Source organism: Schistocerca gregaria, chromosome 1 (genome assembly GCF_023897955.1).
Source record: "Schistocerca gregaria isolate iqSchGreg1 chromosome 1, iqSchGreg1.2, whole genome shotgun sequence".
Lineage (NCBI taxonomy): Eukaryota > Metazoa > Arthropoda > Insecta > Orthoptera > Acrididae > Schistocerca > Schistocerca gregaria.
Genome location: NC_064920.1, coordinates 640,013,436 through 640,030,934, shown reverse-complemented (window position 1 = coordinate 640,030,934; position 17,499 = coordinate 640,013,436). Strand labels below are relative to the sequence as shown.

Here is a 17,499-nt window from a genome sequence, read left to right as displayed (position 1 = left end):
CAGGAATACCGAGGGGCCTATTCTTACCCCTGGACCTGCAGGGTTGCAAATGACATAGCCTACTGAAATTAATGTAATGGTGTTGTGTTTTAAATTAAAGACTAAATTTTATTCTAATGAATCATGTTAATTTCAAAAATCTTGACCAGTTGAGATTCAATCATGAGAGGCATTCACATCCTTGTCTCCACTGATCAGTCAGAGCAGTACTGAAGGGTACTAAGTATTCATTCTCATGAAGCAGATCCTGAAAACTGCTTATAGGAAAAAGGAATTGGAAATCTTATTTTGATCCTACAACTTTATCTCAATAATTAACTTTCCAGCACTTGTGGATAAAGACGTAGGACCCTAATTGATGTTTTCTTTGTTTTTCTCAAGAAAATAACTGTTTTACCAGTAACAAAAGCTCTCTCTGATCATGATGGACAGTTAGTTAGAATAAATAACATAGAGCCTTACAGTATGGATACTCCTCAATGGAAATCAGAATGACTCCTGGATAAATATTTTTAAGAATAACTTACAGGGGATGACCTAGGATGAAATTTAAAATGAAGCAAATGCCAACATAAAATTTAATCTATTCCATGAATAAATTCATAACAGTAAAAAACTATGGATCACTAGAAGGACTAAGGAATCTTGTGAAAGAAGAAGGAAAATGTATTTTTTCGCAAGAATAAGTAAGGATTCTGCGGTAGTTGCACACTACAAAAACTACTCTAAATTACTAAGAAACATTATTTAAAAATCAAGGAATATGAACAGACTGTCGGAATCAGTGGTTCCAACCACAGACTGAAGGCTATAGGATATGTATTGAAACAACAGGTACGACAAACAGTCACACAACAACATAACTTCACAATTGAACTGAACTGAAGGGCTACAAATAATGAGTCACAGGGAGGAAATGTATTTAAGAATTATTTCTTAAATATAGTAGACAGCATAGGGGCACACAGTTCAACAGAAAAATTACAGCAGTATGTTGAAAAAATAACTCTCATAAAATTCAGTCATATGAATGTATCACTAACTTCTTCCGAATGAAGAAAACTATACAGTCTCTCAAAAGAAAAGCTCATCTGGTTTTGATGGCATTTCCTATAGAGTACTAAAGAATATAATAAACCCAATCATATCTGAAATATGTAATAGAGCACTAACTCCCTACAGAGAGACTGAAATATGCCACTGTTAAACCCCTCTTCTAGAAAAGTGATAATAAAGATGTCAATAGCTAACAACATATTTACCTGCTGACATCATTTTCCAAAATGTTTGAGAAGGTGATGCATTCTAGAATAGAATCTCACCTTAGTAACAATAATATCCTCAGAAAATGACTGTTTGGGTTTCAGAAGAGTTGCTCTGCTGATAATGTCAGTTACATGTTCACTCAGAGGATTTATAAGCATTAAATAATAAAATAGTGCCAGTTGGCATTTTCTGTAACCTATCTAAGGCATTTGACTGTGTGAATAAAAAATGCACAAAGTTTTACTTAATAATTCAACCACTATCCACTAACAGGCATGAAAAATGCAACACTTCAACTTCTGACAAAAACTGAAATTTATTTGAAATTTATGACATGTTTATGACACTAATCCACTATCTTATGATGAAATTTTGTGGTATGGTCGCATCTAAGTGGCCAACATTGAAAAAAGAAAGAAGATTATAAACAAATTAAGCCACAGATCCACACTTCAAGGAAATTTTGAGTAAGCACATAAAGATAATGCACTTCTGTTTTGATGTTATACACTTCACAATTTACTTCACAGACCTCGGAGACAATCTCGGATACCTCTGCTCGCATCTGCAAAAATGTGTAATGCCACCTCTTGCACCAAAGGTGGCATTCAACCTTCCAGGCATGAGCTGAGTTAAGGTGGTATTGTCCTGTTGATGAATCATATCCTCTTCTTCTAGGAGTGCATTCCTTAGGTCTTGTAGGGTCTCTGGATAGTGCTGATGGGCTATTCTCCCCAGCTGATCCAAACGTGTACAATTGGATTCAAATCAGGGCTTTGAGCAGGCCAATCCACAGCATGAATCCATGTTTCATCCAAGAACTCCTGCACAATTTTCACAACATGTGGTCATGCATTAGTGTAAAACTGTCACAAACATATGGAGAGAAAGGCCCAACATGCTCCAGGGGGATTTCCTCCACATACCGGTATATGGTAAGGCTCCCATGCTCCACAAAGCCTAAACCTGTCCTTGCAGCTGTATTGATTCCTGATCACACCATCACAGAACCATCCTGAAAAGACACCTGGATCAGAATGTGCAAGAGGAAAACCTTTCCCTGGCATTCTCCAGACTCACTCTCTCTCCAGACTCAAATGATCAGAGGCCAAATCATAGCTCATTGGTGAACAAGACTTGATGCCACTGTTATGCTGTCCAGCCAAGATGTTCCCTTGTGAAACATGGTCAAGTTGTCCAATGCTCTCTAGTGAGTTCTGGACATATAGCTGGTCTTCTGGAGTGAAGATTGGAAAAAGCCAATCTTCTCTCACTAACCCCTGGCGTAGTGACTTTCGTCCTTCAATAGTGGTAGTGTGACGGTTGCAGAGAACTTGAAGTTGTAAGAAGTGTCACCTCTCTTCGATGTTGCTCTTCTTGACCTTTTCCTGGTCTCCTTGCAAAGCATCCAGTTTTCCCGTACCTTCGTATAGTTTGGAAATCATGGAAGGTTTAGTCCTCAACACTTCTGCAACACCACACAAATCCATGCCCGAGGCAGGATTAAAACCTGCGACCATAGCGGTCACGCGGTTCCAGACTGAAGCGCCTAGAACCGCTTGGCCACAGCGTTCGGCTACAACGATCACAGAAAGTTCCTGCAAACACGGGTGACTGAATGGGGAACAATTCAGGGTACAACAATAAGTGTTACAAGAGGGGGGAAAACATTATTTGCTCACATTCAGTGATGTGTTTTCCTGGTAGTATGGGAAACAACAATTGAGGCTAGTGCAATAAACGAACACTTCATTGTTTGGTCACAATATAATGCCAATAACATACCATGTCTCAAAAAATTGGTTGAAGTGCTTCACTTTGATTACATAGATAATTACACAATGATTATACCTCATTTATTGGGTGTTACATTTTTTGTGCCAGTCAGTGTTGTTTGGGGACCCATCATATTCAGCTCTGCACATCTAGTGGTAATATACCAATGATAAGTGTAACACATGGTAAGGAAATAATAATAGGGTGGAAACTTCAAAATTCATGGGTGTCCATATTGATGAGAATTTAAATTGGAAAAAGTACATTTTGGAACTCCTAAAACAACTTAGTTTGGCCACATGTGCACTTAAAACTCATTACAAATCTTTGGGAAAGGCATATCAGTAAGTTGAAATATTCTGCATGTTTTCATTCAATAATGTCATATAGAATAATGTTCTAAGGTAACTCATGTTTAAGAAAGAAAGTCTTCATTGTGCAAAAATGTGCTGTAAGAATAAACATGGTGTTCACCCACAATCATCTTACAGACACCTGTTTAAGGAGTTGAGTATTCTGTAAACTGGTTTCACCAGGTATTTTTTCCCCTCTTGAAGTTTGTTGTAAATAACTCACTACAGCTCAAAAGGGACAATTAAGTGCATATTAACAATACGAGAAGGAACAATGACATTCCCTACTCCACATTAAGGTTGTAGTTAGCGCAACAAGCAGTACAAAATGTTGCAATATTTTATCTCTCTTACCTAGTGATATAAAATGTTTGAGAGACAACAAAGCAAAATTTTTAGACAAACTGAGGAAGTTTCTCCTTGACAACTCCTCCAGTCTGTAGAAGAATTTCCATTAATGTAATGTGTAAAAGTTGGTGGTTAGGAATTACTCAAATCTGTATGTCTTTTTTTTCTTTTAGTAAAAAAACTTAGATGTGTTCAGACTGTAACCATATGTCTAAATTAATTTCAGTTATGAATATAAAATTAGTTCTTCCATATCATTACGATCTATTGTGCAAAATGATCCATGGTCCATTGAAAATGTAACTAAGTAATTGAGATAATTTGGACAGCATGCAATACAAATGAAACAGTACTATGGAGTTACAATCTTGCTGAAAATCCCAGAAGTGTCCTGTTACTGGATAGTGTGGATTGTTGCAGACAGTGCTGATACCATCAGGTGCATTTTCAACGCACAAATAAAAAAAAATTAAAAAAACATGCACTTCATCACTGTCATTAAAACAGCAGGGCCTGATAAGAAAAAGATTGTTCATTAATGGCAAAAATAATACAGGAATCCCAAACCTGCATATGAAGTGTCTTAAAAATAATTTTACTCAAGTTTATGTGATTTATTAAAACTTACAAACAGTGTGTTTCAAGCCAGCAGTAATTTGTCACAGAAAGATACAGGGTTAAGGTCAAGAACAGTTTATCTGATAACTTCCGGAAGCGCATTATGCCTACATGACAAAACATTACATCACAGAATAAAATTATCCTATAGTTTCAAGAAGCATCATAACTGAGTATGTAACTTCACCATTGAAAGATCAGACCCATTCTCTTCATCAGAAGATGATTGACTGTTGAGGCTAATGCTTGCCTCGTACACAGTTCTTATTATAAGTGGAGCGACATCACCCAAGGGGGCGATATCTGCACTTGGGCAACATTATGTAACACTGCTGATAATTTTTCAAAAGTTTCTGAACTTGTGCTGTTTATGTTCAGTGGAATCCTTAGACACTAGGCATACTGTCTGCTCTACATTATTTTTGTCAATTTCACATGGCATGTTGTATACACTGAGTACTCTCAAGCCAAAACTGTCTTTGACTAAATACTGTAATTTTTTTCACAATTTTTGGCACAGGGCAGAACATTGGTATAATGCAATATTTGCCTGGTAGGAATCCTCTCTTGCCTGAGGTACCTCCTTAGAATGAAATGAGTGTTGTGGATATATCTGTTTTTCATGGCTGAATGCTGATCTAATCTGGATTTCGTGCCATTTACTTCTGTTCTACCAGAACACAGTGTTTTAAAACTATTAATTCAGATGCCAGGTGATCTGAAATTGGCTGAGCTCTTCACACTGACACATTTGGGACTAAATTATTGTGTGATAAATGGTGGGAACTGGATTCATTTAGGTAGTTGTGTGTGTGTGTGTGTGTGTGTGTAAGGTTACCTGCGGTCAGCAAGGGTGAAGGATGTGAAAGATGGTAGCAAATTCCACAGACCACAGAGATGGAGAAGAAGCAGAGCAGGAAGTACAGGAGTTGCTATCAGAGATAAATTGAGATAAGGGTACACAGAAATGCAGCAAAGAAGGTTGGTTATAAAAAGTGAAACAAAAAATGAGCAAGAGAGAATAAAGTTAAGACAAGATGAATTGGAGAGATAAGGTCCCAAAAATCTATTCCAAGGTAAATTCATATCAGTATTTGAAAATAGCTTTCCACATAAGCTAATCAGAAGGAACATTAAACAGCCATGTAAAAATCCATGGATCACTATGTGGCTTAAAGTATCTTGTGAAAGAAAAAAGGGAAATATATCTTTTGGCAAAAACAAGTAGAGACCCTGCAGTAGTTGCGCACTACAAAAACTACTCAAAATTGCTAAGAAAGGTCATTAAAAAATCACATGCACATAATGTCAGAAATCAGTATGTCTGACAACACAGTTACGGCAATACAGAATATAGTGAAGGAAGACAAAGGAAAACCAACCACCAAAGAGGATATTACTGTTGAATTGAATGGAAGGGTTATAAATGACAAGTCATAGGTAGAAAATGTATTTAATAATCACTTAATAACATAGTAGAAAGGCGGGGGACCAGCAGTTTAAGAGAAAGATCACAGCAATATGCTGAAGAAGTAACTGTCAAAAAATTACTTCAGTATGAGAGAAGGAAAATTGCTACTCACCATATAGTGGAGATGCTGAGCCACAATAGGCACAATAAAAAGATTCACACAATTATAGCTTTCGGCCATTAAGGCCTTTGTCACCAGTAGACACACACACACACACACACACACACACACACACACACACACACACAAACACACACACACACACGTCTGCAGTCTCAGAGAGCTGAAACTACACTGCGAGCGGTAGCACCAGTGCATGATGGGAGTGGCGACTGGGTGGGGGTAAGGAGGAGGTTGGGACGGGGAGGGGGAGGGGTAGTATGGTGGGAGTGGCGTAGAGTGAAGTGTTGCAGTTTAGATGGAGGGCAGGAGAGAAGGTGTGGAGGGGGGTTAGTAGCGAAAAGGACAGAAATAAAAAGAAATTAAAAGGCTGGGTGTGGTGGTGAAATGACGGCTGTGTAGTGCTGGAATGGAAACAGGGAGGGGGCTGGATGGGTGAGGACAGTGACTAACGAAGGTTGAGGCCAGGAGGGTTACAGGAACGTAGAATGTATTGCAGGGAAAGTTCCCACCTGTGCAATTCAGAATAGCTGGTGTTGGTGAGAAGGATCCATATGGCACAGGCTGTGAAGCAGTCATTGACATGAGGGGTATCATGTTTGGCAGTATGTTCAGCTACAGGGTGGTCCACTTGTTTTTTGGCCACAGTTTGTCGGTGGCCGCTCAAGCAGACAGACAGCTTACTGATTGTGTGAATCTTCTTATTGTACCTTTCATGGCTCAGTATATCCGCTATATGGTGAGTAGCAACTTTCCTTCTCTCGTGTTTTTACATTCCATCCTGGATTTTCCATTGTTTGAAAAAATTACTTCATATGAATATACCACCAACTTCTACTTCTGAAATTAAGAGAGTCATACATTCTCTCAAGAATAAAAGGTCTTCTGGTTTTGATGGTATTTCCAAAGAGTACTAAAGATTTGCTCCCATATAATAAGTCTGGTATTGTCCGAAATATGTAATCACTAACTCAAGGCATTTTTCCAGAGGGAATAAAATATGCTGTTGTTAAATACCTCATTAACAAAGGTGATAAGAGTGACATCAGCAACTACCAACCTATTTCACTGCTAACATCAAATTTCTGAGAAGTTGATGTATTCTAGAATAGTATCTCACCTTGGCAACAATAATATTTCAGCAAATCACAGTTTGGGTTACAGAAGGGTTACTCTACTGAGAATGCCACTTATATGTTCACATACCAGATATTAGAAGGATTAATAAAAAAAAATAGCACCGGTAGGTATTTTCTGTGACCTATCCAAGGTATTTGATTGTGTGAATCATAGTATACTCCTAGATAAATTGAAGTTTTATATGATAGATGGCATAGCCAACCAATGGATTGTCACATCTAACCAAAAGAATGCAGAAAGTTGTAATTAGTAGTAATTCAACCAACAGAATCCAAGGACATAATTCTGACTGGGGAGAAATCACGTATGGGGCTCCCCAAGGCTCAATCTTAGGTCCACTAATGTTTCTCATATATGTAAATGATCTACCATCTAATGTATAACAAGCAGAATTAGTTCTTTTTGCAGATAACACCAGTATTGTAATCACTCTCAGTATACATACGGAAAAGAAGAAATGGTGAACAAAGTTATCAAAAGTATTATTGACTGGTTTCCTGCGAATGGTCTCACCCTGAATTTCACAAAGAAACATCATATTCAGTTCTGCACATGTAGTGGTAATACACCAATGATAAGTGTAATACATGGTGAGGAAATAATAATAGAGTGGAAACTTCAAAATTCTTGTGGGTCCATACTGTTGAGAATTTACATTGGGAAAAGTACATTTTGAAACTCCTAAAACAACTTAGTTCAGTCACATTTGCACTTAAGACTCATTGCAAATCTTGGGGAGACACATCAGTAAGTTCAAATATTTTGCATATTTTCATTCAGTAATGTCATATGGGATAATGTTCCAGGGTAACTCATCTTTAAGAAAGAAGGTCTTCATTACCCAAAAATGTGCTGTAAGAATGTGTGGTGCTCACCCGCTATCATCCATTAGACATGTTTAAGAAGTTGGGCATTCTAACTACTGCTTCACAATATATTTATTCCCTCATGAAGTTTGCTGTAAATAATCCACTACAGTTCAAAAGGGACAATGAGGTACATAATTACATTACTAGAAGAAAAAATAACATTCATTACTCAACATTACGGTTTCCTTTAGCACAGAAAGGGATGCACAATACTGCAACAAATATTTTTGACCACTTCACACTGATATAAAATGTCTAACAGACAGCAAGATAAAATTTGAAAATAAAAGTTTCTCCTTGACAAATCTTTCTATTCCGTAAAAGAATTTCTATGTCTGTAATGTGTAAAAGTTGGTGGGTAGGAATTGCCAACTCAATCTGTATATCTTGTTTTCATTTTGGGGAAATAAATAAATAAATAAAATAAAAAAGGATGGTGATGTTCAGAGTACAAATAGATGTACAAAATAATTTTCAATATGAATGTAAAATGACTCATTCCACATCATGACGATTTATCATACAAAATGATCCATGGAATATGAAAGTAACTAACTAATTAGTGTGGTGGAACAGATATGCTTAATGATGTGTGTCTACGATGTACAAGAAAAATGTTAATTTCTATAGTATATGCATATTGTTCTAAAAGAAGCGACAAGGATAAATTTAACAACATACCTTACACCATTACTAAACTATATTATGATACATCAGCACTTATCTTTATACCAAGACTTCTCCATTCTATGTGGAAAAATAATTACTTACTGTTATAATTGTGGCAATGATTGAATATGCAAGAAATGCACTCTCATTCTGAACAGATTCCTCAAGAATTTGATTTGCAGGTGTTGCATTAAGTTCTTTACGGATTCGAGCATATGTGTACCACAAGAAGCAAGTGCCACCTGTTCAAATGTAAAAGAAAACATACTTATGAAGAAAACCATCTTTTCAATAAATAACAACATATTTCACCAGGAAGTGAAATAAACATCAATTCTCAATACACTTTCATAAAATAACAAGGCTACTATTAAAATCTTGAAATTTTAAGACTGATGTTTGTGAGTATTCACTAATACAATTTGGCTGACCACATAACATTTTATTCATTAAAATTTCTCACTTTTTTGGGGCAGTGTTATGCTGACACCTCTAGCCCAATTTCATTTCAGCAATAACTGTACAATAGTCAACATAACTTTTAAATTATGCTCTCAAAGACACAACTTTCTCAAAGACCTAGTGAGGGATCTTTGCAGAAAATCTTAAATACTCCTAACAGTGTTACCATATCAAAAGGAGTAGTTATTTGCTTTGCTGATTAATCCACTCAACTACAAGATTTCCAGAGGCCAAAAAGTTGTATTTGACAAGAGAGCATAATTACAAAAATGGTCATTTATCAATACATCAAAATAGTATGTTACAACATGAAAGACTGTACACCATAACTGGTCATGCACATATCCCCACAGTTAAATTAAAAATAATATTTTGGTGTTATTGATCTTTATTGACTTTCAGCTGCATTTAATTAATGTAATGTTACTGGATATTCAATTCAATTGTTTTTTTTGTGGTATTTTATTAACATGATTAGTTTTGAGTCATACAATTACAGCTCACACCCAGAAACAGAAACATTTCATTCTGACTCAGTTATATGATAGGGCTGAGAAAATAATTTCATTCTGGTGACATGACAGGATGCAGAAGATTTGTGAGTTGGAAAACTGACAAAATTTTCAGATGCAGAATAAATTAATTACAAATTACTAAGGAAATATCTTTTTTGAAGAAAAATTTTACCAAAACATATTGCTACTGTCCTAAATAACCACATTGACAGCCAAAATTTCGTAGTAATGCAAAAGCAATTAACAACACTACATTTGAATAGATTAAAGAAGAATCAATTTTCTGATGAGCAGTCATTAAATCTAATGATAATAACAACATCAAAGAAGAATTTTATCAGTCCACTAGTCGGATAATCCCTGACAGCAATTCCCAAGGACTACAATTGCCTTGTCAGTTCAAAATGATGCCCAGTAACCAACAGCCATTTCACCAAGCTCATCAACCTACAGCAGCAGCTGTCCACACACTATCAACAATGCAGTCTGACCATCACATCAGCCTAGCTTCCTGTTGGCATCTCGATGAGGCAGAGAGATAGGTAAGGAAATTTGGTGAGCTGTATTCAGTCCAAATTGAACTTCCATTGTTGTTGTATGGTGGTGGTGTATGTTATGGACTAATCAGAAGTGAGTTTGGCAATAAAAGTTTTTCAACTTTTTCAATGAAGTTGCCAATACACTGGGACAACTGACAGCATTGGAGGATTAGTTGTAAATTTGGCATCGCTTTTACTGTGTACTTGTACCGATCCAAAGAATGTAGCAATAAATGAAAGAATTGTTCACGTGGTTTAGTAAATATCTTATTGGCAAATCAGATACTAACCTAGGTATTATTGACCCAAGTTTAAAAGCTTTAGGTGCTAAAATTTATAAGTTAAACACAAGCGCAAAACAATTTGGCACTGACTTTGTAGAGTTGATAAGAGCAAATAGATAATTGGGATGACATATTGGAAAAGCGACTGACACATTAGCCACCACCGCCGATGTGGTATGCTGTCTAAACAATATTTTAACTGTATGTACTAAAGAATTTCATCAAGGAAACAGAGAGATAATTAATAATTGGCAGAGAAGTTACATTCTGACATAAGTAAACTGCCTGAATCTGTCACAAGTCTATTAACTACAGACTTTGTAGAACTAAATTGAATACAAACAAACATCAGACATGAATTTGTTCCAACTTCGCACTTTTGGAGGAGTGTAATAAGTCCTTCCTTTGAACTGAAGATTCAACCGAATGTTGTACCTTTTCCCAGAAAAGGGGCCTAATTAAGTACATTTGGGAATCTGATTTTGATGCAGAACTGAAATTAAGCTGGTGGGACAACACATTGAACCAAGGATTTCAATGTTATTGACTAGATTTGTGTTGCCATATGCTCGGTAGTATACGTTTTCTTCTGCGTTGGTGTTTACTTGAGGTTGTGTACTATTATTTTGTATTTTGTAAAAAAAATAGGCTAATCATTTACAATATTACACACACACACACACACACACACACACACACACACACACACACACACACACGACCACGGTCTCTGGTTGCTGAAACCAGACTGCAAGCAGCTGCATACGACAGGAGACACGACCAGGTGGTGGGGTTAAGGAGAAGGCTGAGGTGGGGAGACGGACGCATAGCAGAGTAGGGGTGGGGGACAGTAAGATGCTGCTTATGGGAGCATACAGGAACGAAGTGGAGAGAGGGTAGGCAGATAGGTGCAGTTGGAAGGTTGGACGAAGGAGGGGGAGGGGGAGGGGGAGGGGGGAGGAGGGAGGGAGGGTTAGTGGAAAAGGAGAAAGGTAAAAACATTGTGGGTGCATTGGTGGGCCGAGGACTGTAACGAAACAGGGTTGCCCACTATCCTGTTTTGGTTTTACACTCCTTCAGTAACTTAGTTAAGCAATGAACTTTTATTTATTTATTTATTTATTTTCATTTTCACTACTCAGATTCCGACTACAGATTCTGTGGCCTTCAGCCTCATAGTACAGAATTCAGAAATAGTTTAAATAAAATTCCCCTAGTAAAATCTATTATTTCAGTACATTCTATTCTGAAAGTAGTGAGCTAATCAGTTTTATTGGAAATGCATACTATTAACAGTTATGGACAGTGACGTATATTGTGCACTACATATTAAGTAAAATTCGAGTGAGCTAATAGACCAAATTCAGCTATAAGACTGCATCCAAAAGAAAGCCTAATTTTTACTGATTCCAGCAAAGTGTTTAAATTAACCTAAAGTGTATTAGTTAAATAGATATTAAGACTTAAAATCTGTAGCCTGTATGACTTTCAGTGCCAATTGTGAACAAACTACCCAATAATTTCGAGATCTGTTTCGATACTTTTGCTACTTTTATTTTTCTACGTAAAATAACTCCAGTCTCAACTTTGTAAGTGCATTAATTAAGAATTAAGTAAATCTGAATATGTAAAAATTGTTGTTCAAGAGGGCTGCCGTGGTTATAAGTCGGGAATTCCCACGGCGGATACATAAGTTAGTTCCATGTATTTAAATTGATAGAGTTCACTCATGTTATTTAAATAATAAAACCCAATAGTTAACTTCAAAACCAGTTAGAAAGGATCATTTTAACCCTGGGAAATAATAAACTATAACATATTAACAGAAATAGTCAAATATTCAAGCGCTCGTCTGGTGCAGTTTTCAAGTAGTTCTCGGTCAGATTCTCTTGGAGCAAAAGTGCGGCAAGCTGGTTAATTTTTCGGTAGTTGTAATTGTAAACTTTGTTAAAGACTGGAAGTTTTTGACCTACCTAATGTGATGATTAAGTGTAAGAGGCCAGGTCACATGAATATTGTGTGTGCGAGTGATAACAAATAAATCGCACTGTGTTTGACATAAATGTTCAACAATGAATACGATCTTGACTTTTGATTTTGGAAAACTTAACCTAGGATCTGGCTGCCTAATTTCAGTGTGATTTAGGTGAGATGGGCGCAGCTACCAGGAAGACAATATTGAATAAGCAACGCAAGGTAGGTAGAGAACACTGCACACTATGTACTGGGTGAGGAAATGTTTCAATACCGATACATCTGGTTGTGACGTGAACTAGTAAGAGGCACTAACAAAAGGACATGTCCCGGCACGTTACATGTGGTGCCCCGGGTGAGGATACACCCCGGCACGTTACAACTGTGTAGTGCTGAAATGGGAATAGGAAGGGGCTAGAGGGTAAGGGACAAAGAATAATGACAGTTGAGGCCAGGATTTTCCAAGGCTAATAATTTATATGTAATATTTAGTAAAGTGACTACTTTCAAAAAGTATGAAGTTAGATTCAGTTATGCAATTATGTTTAGACTTAATATTAAGTCACATATTGATTTCAAATATTTTGGTCCTAGATACAAGAAGGCAAAAAGGCTCATTTGAAGTTGAAGGTAGACATCCTCACACATATATTAAGGGAACTGAGAGGTGTGGGTTGCTTAAGGTGTCCAAAATGTTGTCTTGGGATACTCTTTTCAATGCCATAGGTACACAGAAATGATAGTTAATGTATAGACTAAGTGGAGCAATGCCCACTAGGTTCCCAGCTGTCTGCTATATATATTTTTCAGTTTAGATTTCATATGAAAGTCTTTTACTCTTTTATTGTCTTCTTTGAAACTACATTTTCTTTATATATTGTATACATGATGAGAAGAAAGTGAACAGTGCAATGAAAAGAAAAGAACACACAATAACTATTACACATTATGCATAACCATATATTGAGTAATGAAATTTAGAAGCTACTATGCTTCAGAGCCTATATGTTACTTAATTAGTAACACTCAAAGTGTGTATAAGGTCATATGAGGTGTGTGTCATGACAGAAGATAGCATTCCTAGCTAAAGTAGTTATGTGAATGAAGTACATACTGTGATGTAATGATACATTAACAATATACAAAGAGGTCTTTCCTTAGTGCAACCATAACAATACATGTCCATTGTCACAAAATGAAAAAACCACAACAGTTGTTGAACCAATAATATTTTATAGTTTACAACTAGTCCCGGAATAATATAATTCCATCTTCTATTCTACAATACAGGGCACATGAACTAAAGTTGTTTTCCACCGATGGAATCTGTGGAACAAAAGTTCCATTTCCTGCTTTATAAAATAGGGAACATAGGAAAGTGACAGCAACCACTGTCTTGCTCGTCTGGTCTACCTGTCACTTCACTATGTTTCCCACTCTATGAATGTGGTACACAGAGCTTTTGTCCCGCACGTGACATACAGTGCAAAACAACCTCAGTTCATCTGCACTTTATTGTAAGCCAAAAGATGGAATTATATTATTCCAAAATTGGGCATACACAATGAAATATTATTGTTTCAACATCTGTTCTGATTGCTTCATTTTGTGAAACTGGACATCATCAACAATCTATCACTCCCCTCAAGCAGGTGATTAATGTGAACTATTACAAATAGGTGGTAGTAAATTTCACTGATTGCAAAGTGCTGTCAATTCACCAGTTACTTTCATACTCTTGCTGCATACATTCTATGCAAACTGAAGTATGAATTTTGAATACTATACTGTTGACATGTTGGTAACTGATTAACTGTTACTGCACCTAGACTTGTTCAGTATATATTTGTATTCGTATTTTGCTGACATCATCTGACCTTGGTATAGTACTCATAATACATATTTGTTACTAATGAGGTGAACATCTATGCATATAAAACAGCAAATTTTGACCAACAAATATTCCTAGACTGTGAGAGAGATACATCATCCAAGTGGGTATTTTCTTTAAACGAAAGCTGGCTATTAGCAGCATCATATCAAATGGGGAAGGAAATGGAAAGGTACCCTTTACCTATACATTAATTATTTGACATGCTAGCATCCAGATAGTATTAAGAGGAGACCTATATAAGTATACTCGTTGCAAGCAGCACATGTGTAGGAAAAAAATTAAAATTATGACTTACTATAATGTAGAAAGGAGTGCACTTAATATAGCAGATGAGGGGCTCGACAATCATGTAAGGATTCTAAATACACTAGGAGAAAGTTATCTCAAAATATACAAGAAAATAGGAAGGCTGAGTAGTATGTAATATTAAACAGGGCACTAAGCCCTTATATACGTGGTATACTGAACAGGACAGGGGGTCCTATAGGTAAACAATGACATAAGCCTCCTTGTTGTTGTTGTTGTTGTTGTTGTTGTTATGGTGCTCAGTCAGTAGACTGGTTTGCTGCAGGTCTTCATGCTACTCTATTCTGTGCAAGCCTCCTCAACTCCAAGTAACTACTGCAACCAAGATCTTTTTGAACCTGCTTACTTCATCTCCCTCTACAATTCTTATCCCTCACCCTTCCCTCCAACACTAAATGTTGATTCCTTGATGTCTCAAAATGTGTTGTATCAACCGAATCCTCCTTTTAGTCCAGTTATGACACAAATGTCTATCCCCCCCCAATTCTATCCATAACCTTCTCATTGGTTACATGATGTACCCATATAATTTTCATCATTCTTCCCTAGCACAACATTTCAAAAGTTTCTATTCTCTTCTTGTCCGAGCTGTTCATCACCCACATTTTACTTCCATATAACGCTACATTCTAGACAAATACCTTCCAAAAAGATTTCTTAACACTTTAATCTATATTTGATGTTAACAAATTTATCTACCTCAGAAACACTTTTCTTGCCATTACTAGTCTGCATTTTATATCATCTTTTCTTCAGCCACAGCCAGTTTTTTTGCTGCCTAAATAGCAAAACTCATCTACTAACTTTAGTGTCTCATTGCCTAATCTAATTTCCTCAGCATTGCCTGAATTAATTCAACTACATTCCATTACCCTTCTCTTCCTTTTGTTAAACCAATCTTTCATGATATTGTGCATTCTGTTCAATTGTCTTCCAAGTAATTTGTTGTCTCTGACAGAATTACAATGTCATCGGCATACCTCAAACTTTTTATTTCTTCTACCTGAACTTAAATTCCTACTCCAATTTTTTTTTGTTTCCTTTACTGCATGCTTACTGTACAGGCTGAACAACAGTTGGGACAGGCTACAACCCTGTCTCACTCCCCTTTCAACCAGTGCTTCCCTTTCACACCCCCCAAGTCTTATAACAGCTGTCTAATATCTTTACAACTTGTAAAAAACATTTCACTACCTGTATTTTACCTATGCTTAGCCCTTTACTATGCTTACTCCCTGTATTTTACTTACCTTCAGAATTTTGAACAGCGTATTCCAGTAACATTGTCGAAAGCTTTCTCCAAATTGACGAATGCTATAAAGGTAGGTTTGCCTTTCTTTAACCTATCTTCTAAGATAAAGTGTTGGATCAGTATTGCCTCACATGTTCTTACATTTCACTAGAACCAAAACTGATCTTCCCAAAGGTCAGTTTCTCTATCAGTTTTTTTATTCTTCTGTAAACAATTCATGTTACTATTTTGCACTCATGTTTTATACAGTTTAATAACATTTACAACTTTTCAGCTCCTGCTTTCTCTGGAATTGGAATTATCATTCTTCTTGAAGTCTGAGGGTATTTCACCTGCCTTACACATCTTGCACACCAGGTGGAATAGTTTTTTACAGTTGGCTCTGTCAATGATATCGGTAGTTCTGAGGGAATGTTATCTACTCCAGGGGCCTTGATTTGACTTAGGTCTTTCAGTGCTCTGTCAAATTCATCTCACTTTATCATATTTCCTACCTCATCTTCAACTACTTCCATTTCCCTTTCTATAATACTGCCTTTAAGTTTATTTCCTTTGTAAAGCCCCTATATATACTCCTTCTAACCTCCAGCTTTCCTTTCTTTGCTTAGTACTGGTGTTTCATCTGAGCTGTTGATATTTATACAGCTGCTTTTCTTTTCTCCATACACCTCTTTAATTTTCCTATAGGCAGTACCTACTTTACCTCTGGTTATAAATGCTTCTATATCCTTACATTTGTTCAGTAGCCGTTCCTGCTTAGCCATTTTGCATGTCCCGTCAGTCTCATTTTTTAGACATTAGTATTTCCTTTCACCCATTTGCTTCATTTGCTGCATTTTACACATTTTCTCCTTTCAATTAAATTCAATACCTCCTGTGATATCCACGAATCTTTAGTAGGCTTTTTCTTTTTACTTATATGACCCTCTGCTAATTTCACTATCTCATCTCTCAGAGTTGCCCATTCACCTTATACAGTATTCATTTACCCGCTTCGGTCAATCATTATTTAATGCTCCCTCTGGAACTCTCTCTATACAAAAACACACAAACGGGATTTATTTTGAGGCTTACGCCAAAGTAGATGAACCTACCTGAGTTTAGTAGCCCATTTGCATATGATAAGTTAAAGAATGAGTAATTATGATGCAACTGTTTGAGGTTTATAGGCTGTTTATAATGCTGGGAACAATAAAAAATTAAATATAGAATGCCATGTAATAAAAGATTGCTGATTGTTCTAAGCACATAACTTCTATTATTTGAAGTTGTATATATGAAATGACGGAGAGGCTTTGTCCTGCCGTAGCCATCAGTGGTTCACAACCCAACAACAGACCACAGCAGTCCACCGGCCTCACTGCCGCCCCACATTGAACCCAGGGTACAGTTCGGCTCCCAGTGGACCTCGACACTAATCCACCAGGTGGATTCGTGCCGGGGACCGGCATAGCTTCCCACTTGGGATGCAGCGCGTTAGACCATGCGGCTAGTCAGGCAGGCTTATTTAAAGGTAGTGCTACTAAGAATTGATGTATTACATATCTGTATGTGCAGAAGTGCAGCCTGAAAGTATGTGGCAAAAAAATATCCTCAATAATAATAATAATAAATACCCCAATTTCTTATAGCATCTGATGTA

General features: G+C 36.7%; 1 protein-coding gene across 3 annotated transcripts in view; it reads right to left on the bottom strand.

Annotated features, from left to right (window-relative positions):
• Positions 1 to 17,499, bottom strand: part of LOC126360439 (choline transporter-like 1) — a 141,831-nt gene that overhangs the window by 55,730 nt on the left and 68,602 nt on the right. For all 3 annotated transcript variants that reach the window (XM_050007711.1, XM_050007710.1, XM_050007712.1), the window contains one exon: positions 8,734 to 8,873. In XM_050007711.1, the coding sequence (XP_049863668.1) occupies positions 8,734 to 8,873 (140 nt within the window). The remainder of the gene's footprint in view (positions 1 to 8,733; positions 8,874 to 17,499) is intronic.